We start from the raw sequence: 25,321 nt of genomic DNA, 5'->3' as shown, positions 1-25,321 counted from the left end.
CCTTCCTGTACGAGGAGACGAGGAGCCTCCCGTTCAGGTTAAAGTTAGCCATGCCGCCGCCGAGATGTACCTCGTTACACGCGTTTCCTTCATCCTACTCCGGTGCCTGGGGTAATGCGGCAACCCATCTCATTTTCTCTTTCTGGAATAAGCAATCGATCTCACTGCCGTTGCTTTGGAGACTGCTCTTCCTATTTGGTGTTCAATGAGTGATCCAATTGGATATATGGTTCGTAACGGAGGCTTCAATGCTGATACTGATCGTATTTAGCTGTTGGACATGATTCAGACAATTGCACTTACGCACTCCTGAGGATTTCATCATTCTACATAATATAATGGCCATGAACAGCAGAATCATAGGCATGTGATTTATGATTATCCCAATTAATTAGACTTCTTCGTGTTGTGTTCTGTAGCGGCCACGTTTTGAGGTCACTCTCTCATCCTCATGGGAGATTTATGTCAATTGAACTGTTAGAGACTATCCAAGCAGGCCAATAATTTTCTTATAATTATCTTCATATTGAAAGGAAGTTCATGGCTGCGACACCATACAATTTTATGTGTTCCAATGTGGCTGTAGTTCCAACCTTCGCACTCATGCATGGAAATTTTACTTATGTACTAATGCTTCATTTTTCCCTGTATACAATGCACAAGCTTCACCTACCTGTATGCATCTATTTGATTCTCTTTTTTCAGGGTAGTTTATCAGTGGAGCTTACCAAGAGAGGCGGTTATCAGTGGATTTCCCAACTTCTTGCCCTCCTAATTTGTGAAGTTTCACTTACGCATGGCTTCGTAAGAGGTGTGTGAAAATAAGATTTACATTCGTCTCATTGTGTTTTAGTTACTTATCATGGACTAGTATATAGAAAATAGTTGTCGCATGTTCATGCCAATGGGTTACTTTTAGCTTCTATTTAATTTTAAAAGTATCCTGTATCCACTACATGAAACTGAAACTTGCTCGTCATTAAAGGGCCCCCGGTTCTAGTTACGCACCGGGCCCCTGAAATCTCAGGACCGGCCTTGGGCAACCGTTTTGGTTTAGTGGTTTTTCTACGGTTTCTTCCCTAGAACCATCATCAAATGACGAGATGCAAGCAAGAAAATGCGAAGACTACTACGACTTCAAATGATCTGGATGCAGTTATCAGTTTTACCTAGTAGTAGGTTCTTTACCGTCCGGATTTATTTCACTTTTTTTATCCGGTAAACTATTTTTTATGTATTCCTAGCATAAACTGCCAAAACGTCCTATATCAGTAAACAAAGGGTGTACTAAAAAAGTAGACCGGGATTTTTCAGAACTAGCAAACATGTCCGTTCGTTGCAACGGGAGAAATAAAATTTATTATCTCTAACACATGGTGTATGTGCGATTGCAACCACTGAAAACTCCCATATAGCCAGGTGATGCAACATTCGTCTTAACAAAAAACTTCCTTAATCTTAACCCTCCATTTGTTAAAAACATACATGTGCAATACATGTATTTGTCAACCAAGAAAGGCTGATGTTTTGAAACAAATGCATGCTTGTGGTGGATTGTCGTCCATAACATGGAATCATCAGTTTGAGGATATCTTTTCATTACAAAATAGACCTAAGAAACAAAAGAAAAATACAATGTCTCGACTAAAATATCAATGGATATACCGCATCTGAGTTAGAGTGAATTTAAAACTTGACTTTATAAAACAATTATCCAGAAGAAGACTGAAATTTCTAGCCATTTAGAATTATATTGGATAGTGTATAATGATGTAATAGAATAATAAGTTTTAACCATGTAGAAAGCTAGAATTACTTGAGCATGATTGTAGCTTGATGTTTGATTAAATAATTACTTATCATTGGGGTATCTTGTATGGTCAACTGCATTGCCATAAATCGGACATGTATATAGGCCAATTGAGTGCATAAGAATTGCTCATAAATCAATCGAGTGCATAGAATCGGAGGTCTTCTTGAGTTCTGAAGAGTCGAATTCGCCCTATCATTCAAAATTTCTCTCCATGCCAGACAGCCACACTACATATAAGATTAGTCACAAATCATAAAGTTACCGGCTTGCTGTAAGAATCTGCTCCTCCATCTTCCTACCCTTTCGGCACGATAGCCTCAACCACATATGATATACTTCACTGGAACAAAGATGCAAACAATATGATGAAGTGCTAAAAATAGGTTGACCAAGTATGGTTCAGAATTGGATCAGGTAAGCAGTTAGGCATATCGAAACAAAGAATGTGCCACAAAATAATTTTCATGCGGAGGTCACACTTTGTTCCTATAAAAAATAAGGTGATAACCTCAATACCACGTCATCAAAATTCCGGGGGAGCACCATAAGCGAAAACACCAATCAACATTAACCTATACATCATGGTATGACGTGTGATTTTTTTTCTCCCCTTGTAACGCACATGCATATTTGCTAGTAAATATCTAACTCGGAAATCAACATCTTGCTGTCTGCATATTACGTCAACGCCTCAATCGCCTATGAGAAACTTCACTGGAACAAAGATACAAACAGTATGATGAAGTGCTAAAAGCATGGTTGACCAAGTAACGTTCAGAATTTGAAATAAGTAGTTAGGTACACGATAAGGCATATATCTAACAAAGAACGAACAACCAAAGAATTTTGATGCAGAGATGACAAGTTTTTACTATAAAAAATATGGTGATATCCTTGTAACGATGTCTTTACAAATTCAGAGAGAAAACCATTATGGAAACATGCAGACCATCATTTAATCTGTACGTCATGTATAACTCGGAATCAACAGCTTTGTCTTCTCTTTAAACGTTAAGCACAACAGTTCCAAGGAGCTCGTTGGAACTATATCATGCTCCTTGGAACTACACTATATAAATGAGATTTGTACTGAACAAGAAGTCTGGGTATGCCAATACTGGTCTCAAATCCATTAATTTTTTGTATAAAGCTCGTTCATGTGTCTGTATATCCCCTTGATCTGGTCTCTCTTCTTCATATGTACTCTCCCTCTTCATGCTGTGAACTTTTTTGGTTTAGCATAACAGGAGGCGTACGGTGATGGTTCAGTCGGTCAGATGCATCTTAGATTTCATCTACCATGCAAGACATGCAGTGTTATTCAGGAAAATGCTTTATTCATCCAGAAACAGATGTTGATTGTTATTTCCAAGTTGCGACTAGTACAGCCGTACAGGTCACGCAATCATGCATGTCACCTCTTTTTATGTTGCCACCACTACATTATTGACTCATAGACCCATCCACCGCTACATCTGGCCATGGGGATGCCGTGGCGGTTGCAGTATGCCGGGACATACACGTTGCACATCGACGGCAAGGTCTGAAGCGACATCCTCATGATCTCAACTGGAGCTTGCTGCTGGGGCTGCGGCTGCATGATAGCTTGAGCCATGCTGTGGATGGCCTGGCATCTGAACTGCTCCAGGATCTGCGCTAGCTGCTGGCAACACTGGTGTCGCATTATATGGCAGCTGCTAAGTTGCCACATACGCGACTGCACAAATGGCCGCGTCACTGTGCTGCACTGGTGTCGCAGGAATTGCACACATGGGTCCATCTGCTGCTGACATTGTTCGGAGCCCTGGTTACAGGTAGTGTCCAACTGCGCAACAACATTGATCCCTAAGGCCTTGTATAATGGGAGGTGTTTCGAGAAATAAACCAGGCTTTTCTTAAGCACCGGTGCTTATTTGTACAAGATAGACGCTTAACTAAGCATCTTTCCTGTAAAAATAGGCACCGGTGCTTAAAAAAAAATAGGTTTATTTTTCTAAGTATCTCTCTAAGCACCTTCCATTGTACAAGGCCTAAGAGGGTTAGGAGAGAGCGAGGATGAACAAAGTCTTCATGATGTCTGGTAATTAGTTTTCTTTGATATATATTTGATTAAAGGATGATGGATGAGGATCTTCATTGGTATTCCTAGATAGCTTTCGTAAAGTGTCCGTTTTTTTGTTTCCTTCTCTACCTGATCATTTCGTATGATTGTGTTAGGTGGTGCTACAAATCTAATCTTGGATGATAATCAAGTATACTTTTTGGCACATGTTATCTAACTGCCATGCAGATAAGTAATCCAGTCCAGTTTTCATCCCTTTGTGAAACCCATTTTGTAATCTCATATACTCCCTTATATCACAAATATCCTTTTTTTTTTTTACAACACAAATCTTGTCGGTGCCGGGATCAATCAACCTCGGGAGGCAAAAGCAAATTTATCATTGTGAGCTCCGCTTACGCTTCACCGGAGGGAGAGAACAGAACACAATATATACAGGCAATCTATTTTCTGAACGTATCAAAGAAAAGAAGATGCAAGTCATCTATACCAATTAATCTCGTCCATCAAATCATGTCAATTCAACGACCTAAACTGATTCAATGTCGAGCGCTAAACGCGCTCAACACATTTAGAGTGCAGTTAATTTAATGCCAAAAATAATGCTAATCACATAATAACACGCAAATAATATCCCACTTAATATCCACATGCATTTAATATACTTTCAAATTAACGTGCATTGCACGTACACATTGACTAGTGGAACTAAAGATACACAACATAGGAATGGCTCCGGTACAAGTGGTGCCACCCAGCAACACAACAGCATACGCATCAGATGTATATTTTGGTGCTCCTCAATTTCATGTTACAGCCAAGTGAAACCTGATGCAAAAAGTTCCTGACACGAAACATATCAAGAATTTCATCCATTTGAGCCTGAAACTAAATGAATCCTCAATAACTTTGCAACCAGATGTTACATCTGGCAATTCCCTGTGGTAAAATTAACTAAAGGGAAAGCACACACATGTTTCAGCGGTATACATATGTCTTCCTTCATTTCGACGCATGCAATCTGAAACGAAAGCACACACCTGAAGAAGAACCCCTTTCTCACACACTGATTAATGGGATGCCTTGGTTAATTCACAAGGTCCCATCATACCTCTTGAGGCAAAGCGACACTTGAAACTTGCCAGTTCCAGTAAAAGAACCAGTAAGTATTTGAACAACACATCTACTTCCTCCGTTCCGAATTACTTGTCTTAGATTTGTCTAGATACGGAGGTATCTAGCACTAAAATGAGTCTAGATACACTAGTAGAAAAGGGGGCTTTGGTCCAGGCCGGGTAAGCCCATTAGTCCCGGTTCAGTCCAGAACCGGGACCAATGGGTGCATTTATCCCGGTTCGTGCGGCTAAGGCATTAGTCCCGGTTCACCTGGGCCCTTTAGTCCCGGTTCGTGCCACGAACCGGGACTAAAGGGTGCGATGTCCATTAGTCCCGGTTGGTGGCACCAACCGGTACTAAAGGTTAGACCTTTAGTCCCGGTTTCCACCAACCGGGACTAATGGGCTTTGAGGCATTAATACCGGTTAATGGCACGAACCGGTACTAAAGGTCCCATTTTCAAACCCCCCCTGACCGCCTTTTCAGTTTTAGAAAAAACAAAAAAAAATGATCGAAATGTCAAAAAAATAAAATAAAATAAGTTTTCCATGTGATATGTGGTCTAGTTGTTGGGAAAATTTACAAATATGAATTCCGACTTTATTTACAAAATCTCTCTAGAATTTGTAAAATGGGCATAACTTTTGCATACGAACTCGGATTAAAAAGTTTTTTATATGAAAAATCATCTACTCAAAAAGTTACATCCGATGGAGACCGCCTACAGCCTGTTTGCAAATTTGTAGAATCCTCATATTCCAAAAGGAAAAAAAGTTATGCTCAAATTTCAGTTTTTTTAAATTTTCATTAAATCTGGTCAAACTATGGTCAAATTACTTATTCAAGAAGTATTAGTGTTACTAAATAATTATTCAAGAATATTAGTGTTATTAAATAATTATTTCAGTTTTTTTGAATTTTGGTCAAATCTGGTCAAACAATGGTCAAACTGTGGTCAAACAATGGTCAAACTACTTATTCAAGAAATATTAGTGTTACTAAAAAATTATTGCTTTTTAGAACAATAGTTTCAAACTCCTGAGGGTTAATAGGATTGACATCTTACTATTGTCAAGAAAACAACGAGTGCAGACTTGGAAACGAGGAAGAATAGAACCTGGAAGTTAAGACAAATCCAAGACAAGTAATTCGGAACGGAGGGAGTAACTGATAAAAGAAGCACATCTCTTTGGTGGATGCTGAACAAAGAGGCTAGAACCTACCAATTACATCACAAATAAGCAAAACTTAGTGCATTTTTTCTGAAAGGGAAAATGTAATACCTATTCATCCACACTGTAAAGATTAAACAGCAAACTGAAAAACAAACTAACTGCAAAAGCTTGAGTAAAAGCCTCCCTACAATGTTCTCAAAACTCAAGGTTGAAATTAACAGAAAAAAACATCGACACTCCTTCCACCATGAAAATCACCTATCCAAGCTGCAGATGGTCCGATATTTTCTCAGAAGAAGCTGGTAGAGCAGCAAGCAGTAGTTGCAAATTGACGGTCATTGGTCATTGGAACTGAACATGCTTGGGTCAACCGAGAAGGCATGCACATTTTTGTACCAGTTTCTCTTGTAGGAAAGATTGGGGTTGGTGGAAGGATCCCACGCAGCATCTGCCTCGTCACCCAAGCTATGTACGATCCAAAGCTGAGAGTAATGGGAGTAGTACAGCCAATTACTCCGCCCTCCCCGTTGTTCCGGGCTCAAGCAAGAAAACGATGGGCTCCTCAAATCAGAACTTACAAAGAGTGCCCAGTTGTCCAGCTTCTTCACCTTCACCCATTTTGCAGGTCTGGTCGACATGTCAAGATGGTAGGTTTTCTAGAGGACTGGTGCTTCAGATGACAACAAGCCAACATAATCACCAACGATGAGAAACATGTCACCACAGACCACTACCCATCGGCCTTGTGGGCATGTGGCCATGCCTTCCCAAAACCTGCTGGTTGTTATCTGCTGCAGGACAAGCTGGGGGGCCAACTTCAGAATGTAGATACTTTGATCACAACCCATGGCAATGAACTGGCCATCGAATTCCACCATTTGAACCATATGGATGAACGGGAAATCTTGGGTTGATACCAAGAGTCACTTCCAACCGGCCAATCAAACAAGAAGTGAGGGGTGCTGACAAGTAGATGGCAGTTAGGTGATGCAGGGGGAGCTGTCATGGTGCCACAGTAGTAGAACTCAAAGTCACTATTCAGTGGGAGACATGGAGGAAATCTTGGCAGCAGTGAAGACATCAACAACAAGAAAATTTCCTTTGAGGCAGCATATGAGATGCCCATAGGAAACGCCAACAAGTTGCATGTTCTGAAAAGTTTCTTGAGGAATCTGGCAGCAAAGCGCTCTATCCTGGTTGGCTAGATCAATGAACTTACATGTGCGTAGCTCATGACGACCATTGCTACAAGGGAGATGTGGAGCTTGGACAAGGACATTGGGTAGGACGAGGAAAGGCGGGAATACAGCATAGAAGGTTGATTTGGTTGGGTATGACGAGAAAGCAGCACGCCAAGAACGGCATGTGCTAATAAACGCAGTTAGGTCGATAAATGATCCCAACAAAGGAAGGATGGAATGAAGCAGATCTACTGGAAGGTCAATCCAACCCTGGAGCCCCGACAGACCAGAGGGAGTAGAAACAGAGGGGTAAGACAATTTTCTCGGGCTATGCATCATGACAAACTGTCTACAAAACACGGTAAATGAGAAGTTAAAAAATGACTTGATTAAGAAATGCAAAATGTAGGTAGCATGCTAAGACAATGGTTAAGCACGTTAAAATAAATCCGTATCTTGTACATACACCAAACAGAACAACCGTTGTTCTAGCTCTGTCAATAACCAACATGAGCGGTAATGCGGATATGCTGAAACTTTTCTAGTGTAGTTGAACACTTAGGCTGTTCTAAGTTCTACCCCCTGTCCACTTGCAGACTCAAACTACTTTTTGCATGGACAATTCAAACTATATCCCGTATATGACTTACTGTTGGGGAACGTAGCAGAAATTCAAAATTTTCCTACGTGTCACCAAGATCTCTCTAAGGAGAAACCAGCAACGAGGGGAAGGATAGTGCATCTACATACCCTTGTAGATCGCTAAGCGGAAGCGTTCAAGAGAACGGGGTTGATGGAGTCGTACTCGTCGTGATCCAAATCACCGATGATCCTAGCGCCGAACGGACGGCACCTCCGCGTTCAACACACGTACGGAGCAGCGACGTCTCCTCCTTCTTGATCCAGCAAGGGGAAAGGAGAGGTTGATGGAGATCCAGCAGCACGACGGCGTGGTGGTGGAAGTAGCGGGATTCCAACAAGGCTTCGCCAAGCGCTGCGGGAGGAGGGAGATGTGTCACGGGAGGGAGAGGCAGGCGCCAGGGCTTAGGTGCCGCTGCCCTCCCTTCCCCCACTATATATAGGGCCAAGGGAGAGGGGGGGCGCAGCCTTGGCCCTTCCTCCAAGGAAGGGTGCGGCCAGGGAGGAGTCCATCCTCCCCAAGGCACCTAGGAGGTGCCTTCCCCTTTTAGGACTCTTCCTTTCCCTTATCTCTTGGCGCATGGGCCTCTTGGGGCTGGTGCCCTTGGCCCATATAGGCCAAGGCGCACACCCCTACAGCCCATGTGGCCCCCCGGGGCAGGTGGACCCCCTTGGTGGACCCCCGGACCCCTTTCGGCACTCCCGGTACAATACCGATAATGCGCGAAACTTTTCCGGCGACCAAAATAAGACTTCCCATATATAAATCTTTACCTCCGGACCATTCCGGAACTCCTCGTGACGTCCGGGATCTCATCCGGGACTCCGAACAACTTTCGGGTTACCGCATACTAATATCTCTATAACCCTAGCGTCACCGAACCTTAAGTGTGTAGACCCTACGGGTTCGGGAACCATGCAGACATGACCGAGATGACTCTCCGGTCAATAACCAACAGCGGGATCTGGATACCCATGTTGGCTCCCACATGCTCCTCGATGATCTCATCGGATGAACCACAATGTCGAGGATTCAATCAATCCCGCATACAATTCCCTTTGTCTATCGGTACGATACTTGCCTGAGATTCGATCGTCGGTATCCCGATACCTTGTTCAATCTCGTTACCGGCAAGTCTCTTTACTCGTTCCGTAACACATCATCCCGTGATCAACTCCTTGATCACATTGTGCACATTATGATGATGTCCTACCGAGTGGGCCCAGAGATACCTCTCCGTTTACACGGAGTGACAAATCCCAGTCTCAATTCGTGCCAACCCAACAGACACTTTCGGAGATACCTATAGTGTACCTTTATAGCCACTCAGTTACGTTGTGACGTTTGGCACACCCAAAGTATTCCTACGGTATCCGGGAGTTGCACAATCTCATGGTCTAAGGAAATGATACTTGACATTAGAAAAGCTATAGCATACGAACTACAAGATCTTGTGCTATGCTTAGGATTGGGTCTTGTCCATCACATCATTCTCCTAATGATGTGATCCCGTTATCAACGACATCCAATGTCCATGGTCAGGAAACCGTAACCATCTATTGATCAACAAGCTAGTCAACTAGAGGCTTACTAGGGACATGGTGTTGTCTATGTATCCACACATGTATCTGAGTTTCCTATCAATACAATTCTAGCATGAATAATAAACTATTATCATGAACAAGGAAATATAATAATAACTTATTTATTATTAATATTGCCTCTAGGGCATATTTCCAACACTTACATAGTTACATGTAAAAAGATTGAGTTGTAAAAATTGAGGTCTTTTCTCCTTATATGGTTGCGCAATGTCTTGGACCTTCCTTAGATGAATTTTATTTTCTACCCACGGATGGGACTAGGGGGCAGGGGATTCTTATTGCTAGGGACTCTTCGAAGGTCGAGGGTGATACCACCATCATGGCCGAGTTCTCCATGACGATCATGTTCACGTATGGTGGCTACTCTCCTTTCTGTATAACATCAGCCTATGGGCCTCAGGCTACGAGTGATAAAATCCATTTTCTTGAGGAAATTAGGAATACTCGCAGCAGCATTCATGGGCCATGGGCGGTCATGGGTGATTTTAACCAACCATAACCTCAATTGATGGGCAAGTTTAGGAGGATGGTTAATGATCTGCAATTGATGGGCAAGTTTAGGAGGATGGTTAATGATCTGCAATTGAGTGACATTCATTTAAATGGTCGGGCTTATACATGGTCGAATGACAAACAAAACACCGTTCTTTGCAAGATTGATCATGTCCTTGGCTCCGTGGAATGGCACACTCAATTCCCAGTCTGTTTCTTGAAGGAAATCTCATCCTCTTTATCAGATCACTGCCCACTCTTGCTGTCCACGGTCGTTAAGGCATTCAAGTGCAAAAGGTTCAGATTTGAGACCTTTTGGAGGCATAGAGATGGCTTCACCGAAATAGTTGATTCAGCTTGGAATAACTCGGATGGGGAGATAAGCTCCAATCCCATTATGCGTTTCCATGAGAAACTCAAACGAACGGCAAAAGATCTCCAAAGATTGAGCGCTAGAAAATATGGAGACAATCAAGAACAGATTGTTTGGGCAAAGACCATAATTGGCCTCTTTGATCAGGCCGAAGACAGCAGAGTGTTGTCCTTTAGAAGGGAGTTGAAACAAAAATTGATGGGTCTATGCACGATTAAAAGGACTATGGCTCGGCAAAGGTCAAGAATTTAGAGGCTTCGTGAAGGGGATGCAAACACAACCTATTTTCATATCCATGCTAACCACAAAAGAAGAAAGAACTTCATAGGTTCGCTAGCTGATGGCAACACGGTTGTATCCGATCATAATGATATTGAAAAGGCTCTTCGCGGACACTTCATTGGAAGGTTTGGCTCATCGGCTGTCAGGCTTGAGACTCTGAATCTTGATGTTCTGGGTGACAATCAACAAGATTTGAGCAGACTAGAGATGTCTTTTTCAGAGGAGGAAATTTGGGAAGCCATTAAGGATATGCCAAAGGAAAAGGCACCTGGACCACTGACGGTTACAACATCTCTTTTTATCAAAGCTGCTGGCAGATTATAAAAAAAAGACTTGAAGGAGGTATTTGATGCCATACATTCGCTTAATACGCAGGCATTTGATAAGGTTAACAATGCACATTTGGTGCTTTTACCAGAAAGACCAGGAACTAGCAGTCCTAACGACTTCCGACCGATCAGCCTTGTTCACAGCCTAGCAAAATTTGTGTCTAAAGTGCTCGCAAGGAGATTAGCCTCTGTGCTCCCACATATAATTGGTGAAAATCAAGGTGCATTTTTGTAAGGTCGTTTACTGCATGAGAATTTTAAATTGGTCCGAGAGTCAGCCAAGCTTCTGAAGGAAAGAAGATGCAAAAGCCTCATAATTAGACTGGACATTGCAAAGGCCTTCGACACGGTTGCGTGGCAGTTCCTTCCTGAGGTCTTAAAGAGGATTGGCTTTGGTCCTAAATGGTGTGTTTGGATTGCCATGCTACTAAGAACCGCCTCGACTAAAATATTGTTGAACGGGATTCCTGGAGTTAGTTTTTGGCACGGTCGTGGCCTTAGGCAAGGAGATGCCCTTTCTCCCATGCTATTTACAATTGCCATGGATATGTTAAGCAAGTTGTTTGACAAGGCAGATGAATGTGGAGTCATTGAAAAATTCACTAGCAACCATGCCATTCCTCAACGTTTGTCCGTATACGTGGATGATGTCATTCTATTTCTTGAGGCTGCACATAATGAGGTAGAGGCAACTAGAGTACTTCTAAATATTTTTGGGAGTGCCTCAGGTCTGAGATGTAACATGAACCAAAGTTCAATAACTCCAATTTCCCGCGAGGATCAGCTGATTGCCGAGGTTGGTAACATCTTAAACTGTCAGATTGAACAACTTCCCATAAGGTATTTGGGTCTACTACTTAGTCTGAAAAAATTGCGCAATCAGGACTTTCAGTGCTTGATCAACAAGAACAGGGACAAATTAGGGACATGGCGAACCGGCTTTCTGTTTCAGAGTGGTCGTTGGATATTGGTTCAGGCCGTGCTTTCGGCTATACCGATTTTCCACCTCATGTCGTTGGATCCACCTCCGTGGGTGTTCAAGGCCATTGATAAAATTAGGAGAGCTTTTCTTTGAAAGGGTACTGAAGTTGTGAATGGTGGCCATTGTTTAGTGAGATGGAAATATGTTTGCAGACCGAAGGAGTGTGGTGGCTTGGACATACTGGACCTTGAGATTATGAATTTTACTCTAAAGTTGCATTGGGCATGGAAGGCCCGTACTGCTAGGGATCGCTCTTGGAGCATCATGCTCAACCCCCTGGAGTATAACAATAGACAGCTTTTCAATGCTGCGGCGAGAGTGGTTTTGGGAAACGAGCAGCGAAGCTACTTCTGGATGGATAGATGGATTGAGGGGGGCATTGTTGCAGATTATGCACCGAATGTTATTAACGATGTCCCAACAGTCGTCAGAGAAAGAAGAACTGTTGCAGATGCAATGATTGATGGAGCTTGGATTAAAGATATTAAGGGGCAGATTTCTATTCGTACCTTCCATGAGGTGTTAAACTTATGGAGATCGTTACCAATATTCATCTTGATCCCTCGAATGAAGATAACTGGACTTGGACTTGGGAGGCAAAGGGAGATTATTCAGCAAGGTCTGTTTATAATGCGCATTTTTGTGCTGCGGTAAAATGCAACATGGCTAGTGGTATCTGGAAGACTTGGGCGCCTCTGAAAATCAAACTTTTTATATGGCTGGTCGTCAGAGGGCGTGTATGGACAAATGACCGTCTTGCCAAACGTGGTTTGCCTCACCAGGATGCTTGCTGCTACTATCATAACACTCAAGAAACCATTCATCATTTATTCATAGGTTGCTCGGTCGTGCAGATTATTTGGAATATGGTGCTTCAGTGGGCTGGTTTGAGTGAGATAGTGCCTCAAGGATTACCGTTTCTCCAGGATTGTTGGCACAATGCTAGACTCATTACTCAAGGAACTACGAGGAAATCTCTGAACTCCTTAGTTCATTTGATCATCTGGAGCATATGGCGCGAGAGAAACAGAAGAGTCTTTGATAATCACTTCACGCCTTTGCAAAATGTCGTTGATCAAATCAAAGCTGACGCTAGGCAGTGGGAGGTGGCGAGTTTTGGTCGTTTGATCCTTCATTAACTGCATGTTATTGTGTTCAGCTTGTAGGGGCTTTTTTGCGTGTTAGCTGTTCCACGGTTGGGTGTGTAGTTCGTTTTTCTATTTTTTCTGAGTTGTTTTGGATTGGTCGTGTTGTTTATCCATCTTTCTTTAATATAATACATGCAGATCTCCTGGATGTTCGAAAAAAAAACACTTGGACAGACCAGGCTTTGGATTCTCAGCAGAGTTATATCAGAAAAAAGAAAATGAACTTCCTTTGCAAATGCTTCCTTGAGGTTAAAACTTGTTCATGACAGTAAGACCACTAGTGAGAACAATTTGTATTGTAAGAAGATGATACTAAGATTATGGTGCCACGAATATCAAACAAGTGCAGTCCTAGCCGTAATGATGCAGATACATATGGCAGCGGTATGGATAAATCATCTAGGGTAATTGATGAGTCAGCCAGTTAGGCAGTAGTAAACCTCTTGTCAAGGTTTGCAGATCACGAAATAAAGTACACAGTTAAGTTGAGGCCCATTGGCGATAGGTCGATCCCGTTGCATCTAACACTTATTTTAGGAAATCTAGGGTTCTAACATCATCATATATCCCTTGGAGGAGAATACAGTAAAAGTCTAACCTAACAACGGGGTGCAGAACGATCGCGTGACGGCGGATACTAACTTACCACAACGCACGAACAGGAGAGATGGATCGACACAAAAGGAAAGGAAAGGAAGCTAGGGTTCAGGGAGAGGGATGGATCAACCTTGTAGACGAGGATGGGATGCAGGCGGTCGGGGATGACGACCAGGCGGCGTCTTCTCTTCTCCGACTTCCCGAACGGCGCTATCTCTCTATGAGCGGGCCCTACATGGGCTTCTTGTCGTGTCCGGAACTTGTGTGTTCGGCCCGGCTGACAAACAGAGCAAAACAGAACAGCTCTCCCACCCATATAAAAAAAAGATGCCTAAAAAACCATATAAAAATGAAAATACTAACGCCCACACGTGTGGGCGTTTGCATCTCACCCACACGCATGGGTCAATATTCGTTTGTATTTGCACGAATCTTGGCATGTTTTGCCAGATTTTTCATACCACATAGGACTGGACTGGTGTGTGGGTATTTATTCAGTCGCCCACACGTCCGTTTCATCACGTGGAGGGGTTGGTGTGTGGGCGTTTAGGAGTTCGCCCACACGCCAGTTTTCACGCATGCGGATGGATTGGTGTGTGGGCATTTATCAGTTCGCCCACACGCCCGTCTCCTCTTCCACACCCAAAGTTGTCAGTTGCCATGTGTTTTTCTAGGGTACATGGCAACTGCCCTAGCGTGCTTATAAGCAGATGGCAACTCTCTCTTTACCCGAGTTGCCATGTGTTTTGCAGGGTACATGGCAACTGCCCTAGCATGCTTGTAAGCAGATGACAACTCTCTCTTTACCCGAACATGTTTTTTTGACATGCCTTTTTTATAGTGCTACATGGCAACTGCCTAGTGTTAGTAGGTGGCAACTCCTAAAGTTTTCAAATCATGGCAACTGTAGTAGACCAGACCATACATGGCAACAGCTGCAGTTGTCCAAAAATGGCATCTGACACTTGACTTGAGATGACAACTGCAGTTGAGCAACCATGACAACTATAGTTGTCAGACATGGTAACTGTAGTTTAGCAACATGGCAACTGCAGTTAAACGAACATGGAAGAGGGTCCGAACCATGGCAACTGCGGGGACACATGATGACTGTCACGCGGAGTGTGCGGGACCATGAGTACGCGCGTGTGGGCGTTATTTATTTTGCCTACATGTAGGCGTGTGGGAGGGATTGCGAGGCAAAAGACCAGGCGTGTGGGCATTACTTGTTTTGCCCACACGCAGATGTGTGGACTGGTCCTTTAGATACCACATAAAACGTGTGGCCAGATCTCTTAACACCCACACATGTGGGCGTTATCGGGTCCCTGTAAAAAAAGAAAAAACAACACCCCTGCTAACTCCCCTCCGGAAAAAGAAACAAAGGCAAATATTTTGACTTTGATATTTTTTTTGCCAGCAAATGTTTAAGACTTGGATTTTTCCCATCTCTATTTTGGAGTATATCAGTGTCTATGTAGCAGTTCTTTGGCCTCTGTACAGAGCTGGGAACACAAGTTCAGAGGTGGAAATCGCAATTTTATTATCGTGGCACGAATCCCCTCGGATTTACTCTTTTGTATATATCACGTCTTTTGCCATCCCAGGATCACTCGAGCTCAGGAGCCAAAATCAATTTTTATGCCGGGGCGCACCGTCATAGGAGGAACCAACACTAGTGTTCTCTCGGACCATGTGAAACAGAATTGGCAGGTGATGGAACTGGGGATACACAACACAGGAAGGGCTCCAATCCAAGAGTCAAACATGAACCATCTCCACAACAGCATATGCATCTGATGCTGTCAGGTGTGAAATATAAAAGAAAGAAGAAAAAAACAATACATTGGCATTCAGGATGGGGGAATTCGATCATTTAATCAGCTGCCGTGCTTCTTGTCAAAATCATTTCCTAACTATTTCAGCTCAAAACATCCAAGCGAAAAGACCAAATACGGCAAACTTGCAATTTCTCTCATGTATGCTATGTACCTGGCTCAATAGAAGAGAATCGATCATCATCCATGTTTGTTACTCTGAACATGCTTCAATGAACAGGGCAAAAAAAAAGGGTAGCCAACCCTCCAAAACACTCATTGAAGACCAGACCGTAGATATGGTTTGAAGAAATTACTGGCACGAACATAATTCTATAGAAGGTGAACACAGCAAAATACTTCCATGAACAGGAAAATTGAGCTCATCAACCACCAAGATATGATTGCATAATCCACAGTTTGCAAGGATTATATATACACATAATGCATGCGTTCTTAGTTTTGAGATAAGATCTTAGATGTAGTAAGGCACCGCTAATACATTTTTCAAGAAACTAGGCATCGCTAGTTAGCCACTACTTCGTAGATTAGATGTTCATGCGAGCCAGCGGTGCAGTGGCGTCAAAGACTGCTATTGGAAGCTGCAGCGCGTCGACCCGGCGGAGGAGGGTGTCCCTGAGCCGCCGGAGCGCCGTCTCGAACTCTGGCAGCTCCGCCGCCCCGAGCGCCTTGACGTCGGCCTGCCACCACAGCGCAGTTGACCTTGCCGCCATGGCCCGCTCCACGTTCGCCTCGACTTTTTTCATGCGCTTCTTCTCCGCCTCCACACGCGCCTTGGTGTCGTCCAGCTCCTGCCGCAACACCGCCAGAGCGCGAGCATCGTCCTCGCCATGGACGGCAAGAGTGGCGGCAGCGTCGTAATCCTTATCGAGGCCGCCATCTTGGTGGTAGCGTCGGAGGACGGCATCGACGGAGGGGCTGCCGAAGGCGTAGGCGTTGCCGCGCGCGGAGCGGGAGAAGACGACGACGGCGACGTGGACGCCGCAGAGCGCGGAGAGGTCGCCGGCCATGCTGAAGAGGGTGGGGCGGCGCTTGGAGAAGGCCACCTGCCGCTTGGCCGGGTCCTGGATGAGCTTCATCTCGTCCCTCTTCTTCCTCCCCGTCCCTCCCTTCTTCGTCTTCATCTTCATCGCCATGGATGGTCGATCGGCAGGAAGATGCAGATGCTTAGCTTCGATCGATGGGTTTGGTAGTAGGGGTACTAGTATCTATATATGGAGATGCAATTAATACGTATGGATCAATTCTATCCTTATGGGCTTAGCTTCCATATATGATTATCTGAAACGAAGGTTCCAAGAACCTTCCTTCAAATCCTATTTTTTAAATAATTTTTGGTTGATGGTTTATCAAGCTGACCACTTGGTTCCTTCAAATCTCTACTTCTAGTAGACGGCTTGATAGTCTTCGTTCCATGGTTTTTTTTGTCTCCTCCCACCTTCTTCCGGTTTTTTTCCATCCCTCCTCCCACCTCCCCCGTAACAATTCCGTTGCATGAAAAAAACGGACGAAGACCAAGTAGCGAGCCCCCTCGCACGAAAGAAAATCAGACGAAGAGCATGTACCGAAGCCCCCTCGCATGGAAAAAACGACAGACAAACCAGGAGCGAGGCCCCCCTTGCACGAACCATGGATTCTCTCCCACGGTCTCACCTCTCCCCCACACGAGCCAACCCTCCCACCATGGGGTAACCCTAGATGATCGCGGCCGCCGCGTCGCCTCCTTCTCCCTCGGCCGTCAGCCACCCAGCGACCGCTGCATCATCTCTACTCCTAATGGACGACTTGGTAGTCTCCGTTTCATGGTTTTCTCTCGTATCCTCCCACCTTCGTCTGGTTTTTTCCGTCCCTTCTCCCACCTCGCCCGTAACGATTCCCTTGCATGAAAAAAACGGATGAAGACCAAGTAGCGAGCCCCCTCGCACGAAAGAAAATTGAACAAATAGCATGTACCGCAGCCACCTCGCATGAAAAAAAACAACGAACAAACCGGGACCGAGGCCCCCCTTGCATGAACCAGGGATTCTCTCCCGAAAAACCAAGATGTTCAGGTGCATTTTTCTGTAGTCATGCACCTGAAGAAGAATCCCTTGATAACTGCAAACATTTGAGTGATCCTCCCCGCTGTCAACATCTCCTACACTAACAGCAAAAGAGGTAGTGAGGTACAGTTCTCTTCCCTGCTCGAATATCCATTTTTCGCGACAAAGCTAGTAGAGCTGGCTTAAAGATAAACATAATTTCCATGCATGTTGAACTGAGAGGCTACAAATTCCGCACGACATTGTTATACCACAAATATATCCAACATACAAAGGTAAAGTACTTGTTGGATCATACCTACATAAAAGTCAACATGTCCTACAGAGGGGAGCTGGTACGGTGAGCAGTAATAGCCACGCATCAAGGCCAACGATCGTCGCATACATGAATAGGACATAGTGGGCACAACCCATGTAGGTTGCATCATACTCCCACTGTTTATGGGAATGAAGATTTTTGGATTGGAGGCATCTCCCTGCAGCGGCTGGCCCATCTCAAATGCGATCCACTCTTTCCTATTACAACAGTATATGCAGTTGCTTCTCCCTCCCATCTCTCCGGGTTCAAGCAACACAAGGGTTGGATTCTCTCATCGATACTGATGAAGATCGGCCAGTATTCTAGCTTCTCCACCTTTACCCACCTTGCAGGTTCAATTGATAACTCCAGTCAGAAAGCTTCGAAGGTGTCCCCTGTTGATGGAGAATGTTTTTCACAACCTTGGGGAGAATGTTTCTGTCTGCCCAACCTTGAAGCCGGGACATAGATAAGACGGTAGAAGCAAACACAGCAGGCCTTGGTGTCATAGGTGATGGCAGCTTCTCTGAAACGAATTATGAAGTCTTGCGACAAATTGCGATTTGGTGGTGCATTTATGCAATTGTTGAATACAAGGATGCATATTTGAGGGAAGAGAAAAGAAAAATTGTCAAAAAGAGTAGCAAAATTGGATGGAATTTTTTTCAAAAAGAGTGTAGCGAAATTTCATGGGCATAAGGATGCCATGAACTTGTGAGGTGACAAAACAAGAGGACCTGATGAGTTCGCATCAGGTAAAGGAAAGTAATTGCATAGAAGGAAAAGAAGTAGAGAAAGAAGACAATAAAAAGTGCTAAAAGACAGAAACCACGGAAGAAGAAGGTGAACATTGACGTGGATTGGTTGAACAGGGTATCTAACACAACGGGGGATGCAACATACACACAGAAAGAAATATGTACAACAACGGACCGCCAAAGTATTTATACAAAATAAACATGTATAGTGTCTCGTATTGAGAGGCTTAAGAATGTATATTCATTTTTTAATCAATTTTCACCGGCACATCTGTTCGAATCACGATGCAGTCAGGAAGCATGTTCTGAAAAGTTTCTTGAGGAATCTGGCAGCAAAGCGCTCTGTCCTGGTTGGCTAGATCAATCAACTTACATTTGCGTATCTCATGACGACCATTGCTAGAAGGGAGATGGGGAGCTTGGACAAGAACATTGGGTAGGACAAGGAAAGGCGGGAATACGGCATAGAAGGTTGATATGGTTGGGTATGACAAGAAAGCATCACGCCAAGAATGACATGTGCTATCAAACGCAGTTAGGTCGATAAATGATCCCAACAAAGGATGGAATGAAGCAGGTCTACTGGAAGGTTAATCCAACCCTGGAGCCCCAACGGACCAGAGGGAGTAGACACACAGAGGGGTAAGACAATTTGCTCGGGCTATGCATCATGGCGAACTCTCTACAAAACACGATAAACGACAAGTTACAAAAAAAACGAGTTGATTAAGAAATGAAAAATGTAGGTAGCATGCTAAGACCAAGGATAAGCATGTAGGTAGTTGCAAACTCAAACTATATCCCATATATGACTTATATAGTTACACGTAAGAAATATTGTCAAGTCACTTGGACAGATGAGGCATTTGATTCTCGGCGGAGTTATATCAGAACAAAGAAAATGAACTTCCTTTGCAAATGTTTCCCTGAGGTTAAAACTTCTCATGACAGAAAGACCACCGGTGAGAACAATTTGCATTGTATGATTGTAAGAACATGATACGAGTAAGATGGTGCCACGAATATAAAAACAAGTGCAGTCCTAGGCCAGATGATGCCAATACATATGGCAGCAGTACGGATAAATTCTTCTAAGGTAATTGATGAGTCAGCCACTTAGGCAGTTATAATCCTCTTGTCCAGGTTTGCCAATCACCAAATAAAGCACACAGTTAAGTTGAGGCGCATCGACGATCGATCGATCCCGTTGCATCGTGGGTTCTAACACTTCTTTGGGATCTAGGGTTCTAACATCATCATATATCCCTTGGAGGAGAATACAGTAAAAGTCTAACCTAACAACGGGGTGCAGAACGATCGCGTGACGGCGGATACTAACTAACCACAACGCACGAACAGGAGAGATAGATCGACACAAAAGGAAAGGAAAGGATGCTAGGGTTCAGGGAGGGGGATGGATCGACCTTGTAGGCGAGGATGGGATGCAAGCGCTCGGGGAAGACGAGCAGGCGTCTTCTCTGGCGGTGGCTCGCTTCCCGAACGACGATATCTATCTCGGAACGGGCTCTACATGGGCGCCTCCATTGTCTCAAAAACAAACAAAACAGCGCCCCCACCCTAAAAAAAAGAACAACGCCCAGCTGACTCCCCTCCAGAAAAAGAAACATACGCAAATATTTTGACTTGGATATTTTTTTTGCCAGCAAATGTTTAGACTTGGATTTTTCCCATCTCTATATTGGAGCATAACAGTCTCCATGTAGCAATTCTTTGGTCTATGTACGGAGCTGGGAACAGAAGTTCAGAGGCGACATGAATCTCCTCGGATCACTCAAGCTCGGGAGCCAAAATCAATTTTTATGTCGGCGCGCACCGCCGTATGAAGAGCAAACACTAGTGTTCTCTCTGACGATGTGAAACAGAACAGGCAGGTCATGGAACTGGGGATACACAGGACCGGAGGGGCTCCGGTCCAAGAGTCAAACATGAACCATCTCCACAACAGTATATGCATCTGATGCTATCAGATGTGTATTTTTGGTGCTAGTATTAAGTTGAAAATTTTACAGGAGATGAACTTTTTGCACATAAAGAAAAACACATGCTAATCTACAACCTATCAGTTCAAGCATAGACAGCAGTAGCAACCATCTGGTTCAATGCCAAAGTTAAAGCAGACACGAAGCCTAGCTTGAATGTCACCCATCTAGTCTGAAACTAAATGCATCGTCAACAACTTATGTACCATATTTCGCAAAATAAAATAAAATTATGTACCATGTTCAGATGTTCTATCACCAACCTGGCTTCTCTGTGCTGAAAGGAACAAAACACATAGCAAATATTCCTACACTCAAGAGCAAACCAAGATGTTCAGGTCCATCTTTCAGTAGTCATGCACCTAAAGAAGAAGAATCTATTGATAACTGCAAACATTTCAAGGATGGATATAACTGCAAACATTTCAGTGCTCCTCCTACCGTCAACATCTCTTATACTGACTGCAAAAGAGGCATTGAGGCACTGTTCTCTTCCCTGCTCCAACGTCAATTTTTCGTAACAAGCTAGTAGAGCTGGCTTAAAGATAAACATAATTTCCATGCATGCTGAACTAAGAGGCTACAAACCGATCACGACGTCGTCATGCTACAAATATATCCAACATACAAAGGTTCAGTACATCTTGGATCATACCTACAAAAAGTCGACATGTCTTACAAAATGAGCTGCTACAGGGAGCAGTAATAACCATGCATCAAGACCATCAATCATCACGGACACGAATAGAACATACTGGGCACAACCCATGTAGCTTGCATCATACTCCCACTGTTCATTGGAATGAAGACTTTTGGATTGGAGGCATCTCCCCGCAGGGGCTAGCCCAACTCAAATGTGATCCACTGTTTCCTATTACAGCAGTATATACAGTTGCTTCTCCCTCCCCATCTCTCCGGGTTCATGCAACACAAGGGCTGGATTCTCTCATCGATACTGATGAAGATCGCCCAGTTTTCTAGCTTCTCCACCTTTACCCACCTTGCTGGTTCAGTTGATAGGTCCAGTCGGAAAGCTTCAAAGGTGTCCCCTGTTGATGGAGAATGTTTTTTACAACCGACCATGAGAAGCATGTCACCACACGCGACAAGCCACGGGTGCGAAAGATGCCATTTGCTGGTCATGCTGCCATCCAGATCAACTGCTATTTTCTGTATGCGTATCCGGGGTTCCAAGTGCACCATATAGAGCCTGCGATCATGATCCATGCCAAAGACCTGCCCTTTGAAGAGCAAGACCTGCTTAATTGTTCCATTGCGAGGAGAACGTCTCAACCAAGAAGCGCTACCAACACGCCAAAAGAAATTGTGGCACCCAACATTGACCAGGAGATGTGAGTTTGGTGACGAAAGAGGAGCCGTGAGGGCAGCATAGTTGAGGAGGATGCGTCCGTTGACCGGTAGCTGCGGAGCTGAGACACTAACACCTGTGAAGACATCAACAAGAAGACATGATTGTTGTCGGTTGGCCAAGATGAGATGGCCATAGGACACACTCCCCCAAAAAAATTCATCCAGCGGACCCGATGGGGATTTGCTGTCAAAAAAACAAGCAAATTGGGGAATCTGACAGCACATGTAGGTGTCTTTGTTGGCAAGATCAGTAACATGGCATGAGCGTCTAAGTACAAGGTTGTTGCTCAATGGGCGAGGGCGAGAACAGCATGCAGGGACGCCAGGTTGGAGGAGAAGAGGTGGCAACAATGTCGATTTGGAGGGATATGAGGAAAAGGAAGCACGCCAAGACGGGCAGGTTGCGGCGAAAGCAAGAAGATCGGGGAAGGATCCCAACCGAGCAAGAACGGAGTACAGCAGGTCATTTGGGAGGTCTGCCCAACCTTGAAGCATAGACATAGCTGAGACAACCTAGATGCAAACTCAGCGCCTTGGTGTTACAGGTGATTGCAGCTTCTCTGAAACAAGTTACGAATCAGAGGACAAATATTAGAAGAATGAACTGGATATTTAAAGTAGTACCCAACAGAGAAGCAATACAAAGTGCCAGGGAAAAAATGCACAGATAACAAATATGCGCTCGGCGAAAACATAAAAGACACTAGTGACTCAGTAATACAGCAAGAGATTGGATCCTGGGGGGCAGTGTAAACTAGTCTTGAACACATCAGTAATTACTTCAAGCAGACCGACATAAAGCAGATGAAATCAGAAACTCCAAACAGCCGCTGGTCACTTCTGATGGTAAACAGTCATGTCAGGATGCTTCCCTGTAGTTGAAGCTTTTTTTAGAAACTGATACCAAAATGGTGCCGCATGCTACCTACCTTAAGCCTAGTGTATAAAATTAGTAGTGTATAAAACATGAAAAACACTAGTGACACAATAACATGGCAAGAGATTGGATTCTCATGGACTAGTCTACATCAATAATCAAATGTGGTAAATATTTCTAACATTGCCTCAGTCTGCACTACTGTGAATATCATGTCCTGGAAATATCAGTGGTTACTTCAATGTGAATACTATCATCAAATGAAACCAAAAATTCCATTCGGACGTTCGCGTGACTGTTGTATTATTAGGTGAGGAAATAACAACACACTGCATCATACAATGAAATAAGCTCTTACCAAAAGGAACTTCTTTGTAAAAACTAAACCCAACTGCACTTCAGAACATTATACTGAAACGGGCGACAGATGGTTCTACCTTTCCAACTAACAGATACGTGGAAATGCTAGGGTTCTTCGACTTGGGTAATCTGAACACCCCCCCCCCCCCCCCCCCCCCCCCCCCCCCCTCCCATTCGCAGAATGTGGACTCGGTTAAATGTCTTGTAGAAAACACCAAACCGCGCAGCCTAGGGTTCTTCGACTTGGGTAATCCGAACCCCCTTCCCATCTGAGGATTGTGGACTCAGTTAAATTCCTTGTAGAAACCACCAAATCATAGTCTATGGTTCTACGACTTAGCAGTGCATCCGAATCCCTCAAAACAAGAAAATCAAGTGGGAATCTAATCTATCGAGATTACCACCAAAGTGGCAACACGTTTCGATTTGCAAAGTGAACAGGAGAGAGAGAGAGAGAGAGAGAGAGAGAGAGAGCATGCCTGATCTGATCTGATCTGGTAGAGACTGCGTGCGTTGGAGACGATGGTGAGGTGGGCGGCGCCTGTGGCTCGCTTCCCCTTCCCTGCCGCACTCTCTCTCTCAGTGAAGGGGGTCGTGTGGTGTTGCTGGCCCAACATGGGAATGGGCTGCGTCCAACTTCTTCATTTCTTTCCAGGCGAGGAGTGAGTTTCCCCTAAAAAATGAGAAGTGATTTCATTTTTTTTACAGAGAAAACTTTTGATCTATTCATCTTCAATCAATGTACTTCAAAAGTAATAAAAATTACACCCAGATCCGTATACCATCTAGTGACGACTACAAGGACTGAAGCGAGCCGAAGGCACCGCTGTCATCGCCCCTCTCTCGCCAGAGCCGAGCAAAACTTGTTGTGACAGTCAAGAAGTCGTTGTGGTAAGGCCCCATAGAGTCAGTACACTAAAAAATAGCAACCGCCGCCGTTGAAGAGTACTGTAGATCGAAAGGATCCAACCTGAAGACACACAAACATAGACGAACAACGTACAAATCCGAGCAAATCCATCAAAGATAGATCCGACGGAGACAAACCTGCTAGACGCATCACCTTGACAGGGGCTAGGTGGGGAGAACCTTATTCTATCTTCAGGCCCTGTTCAAGAATTCGTCCGATTAACCAGTTAACTTGCCGATTAATCCCTACTCTTAGGGTCACCGAGTAGCCGATAAACCGATAAATCGTCCGATTAATTGATTAAATGACCAATTAACTTGCCGATTAGCCTATTAATCCCCTACTCGCCAGCCAACCGAGCAGCTACCAGTTAACGATTTCCTCAACAATGTCTTCAGGTAGTCGTCGCCATCTCGTCTTCATGAACAGGACACAAACCCTAACAAAAGTTGAAAAATCATCTAAAAACGATGCCCTCCTGCCGGCAAGGACTGGAACCCATCGTGCCCCCATAGCCCTAAGGCGACCGGAGATAAGACGGACCGGCGACGGCGTCCGTGAAAGGCAGAGGGACCCTAGAATTTTCTTTTGAAGCTGAGAGAGATGAGAAGTGGTTTTTTTCCCGCTGGATTGAAAGCTGCTTGGAACAAGCACAATAGTTTTGTTTAGTAGTTCTCCTATTGTTTCCTTTTTATGTTGAGATGTTGTGGAATGTGAGATACAAACTTTTTTTCTAAAAAGGATCGGATCTATTCTAAAGATTTATGAGAAAAAGTACAAAACATCTCAAACATAATAAAAAAATCATCAAGGTACATGGGCCACCGAATGACCAGTGCCCGTCGTCAGAACGAGTCACCGACGCGTCGCTCTCTCCGCTCTTGTGCACATGCCCCTAAGGACCAGCGCCTTTGACTTTGCAGTCGTCGTCGTTGACATCTTGAATAGATCCAAAGAACTTACGCCAAATCTCGCAGTTGCGTACGCATGACGAGAAACCCTAGCATCATTGCCCTGAGGAGCTAACATGAATCTATGCCAGAGCTCCGTCTAATTCATCCCAACATACGAAC

The 25,321-nt window shown here is 44.2% G+C and overlaps 2 protein-coding genes across 2 annotated transcripts in view; both read right to left on the bottom strand.

Moving 5' to 3' along the window:
• Nucleotides 1-3,251: 3,251 nt before the first annotated feature.
• Nucleotides 3,252-25,321, bottom strand: part of LOC125518153 (avenin-like a7) — a 36,000-nt gene continuing 13,930 nt past the window's right edge. The window contains exon 3 of the mRNA XM_048683084.1: nucleotides 3,252-3,617. Coding sequence (XP_048539041.1) covers nucleotides 3,252-3,617 — 366 coding nt within the window. The remainder of the gene's footprint in view (nucleotides 3,618-25,321) is intronic.
• On the bottom strand, nucleotides 16,109-16,809 carry LOC125525518 (agamous-like MADS-box protein AGL61). The gene has a single exon (XM_048690525.1). It carries the CDS (start codon nucleotides 16,766-16,768, stop codon nucleotides 16,160-16,162), a length of 609 nt encoding a protein of 202 aa, XP_048546482.1. The 5' UTR covers nucleotides 16,769-16,809; the 3' UTR covers nucleotides 16,109-16,159.

This window comes from Triticum urartu, chromosome 7, assembly GCF_003073215.2.
Source record: "Triticum urartu cultivar G1812 chromosome 7, Tu2.1, whole genome shotgun sequence".
NCBI lineage: Eukaryota > Viridiplantae > Streptophyta > Magnoliopsida > Poales > Poaceae > Triticum > Triticum urartu.
Note: the sequence above shows the minus strand (reverse complement) of the source record. Positions and strands in the feature narration are given on the sequence as shown.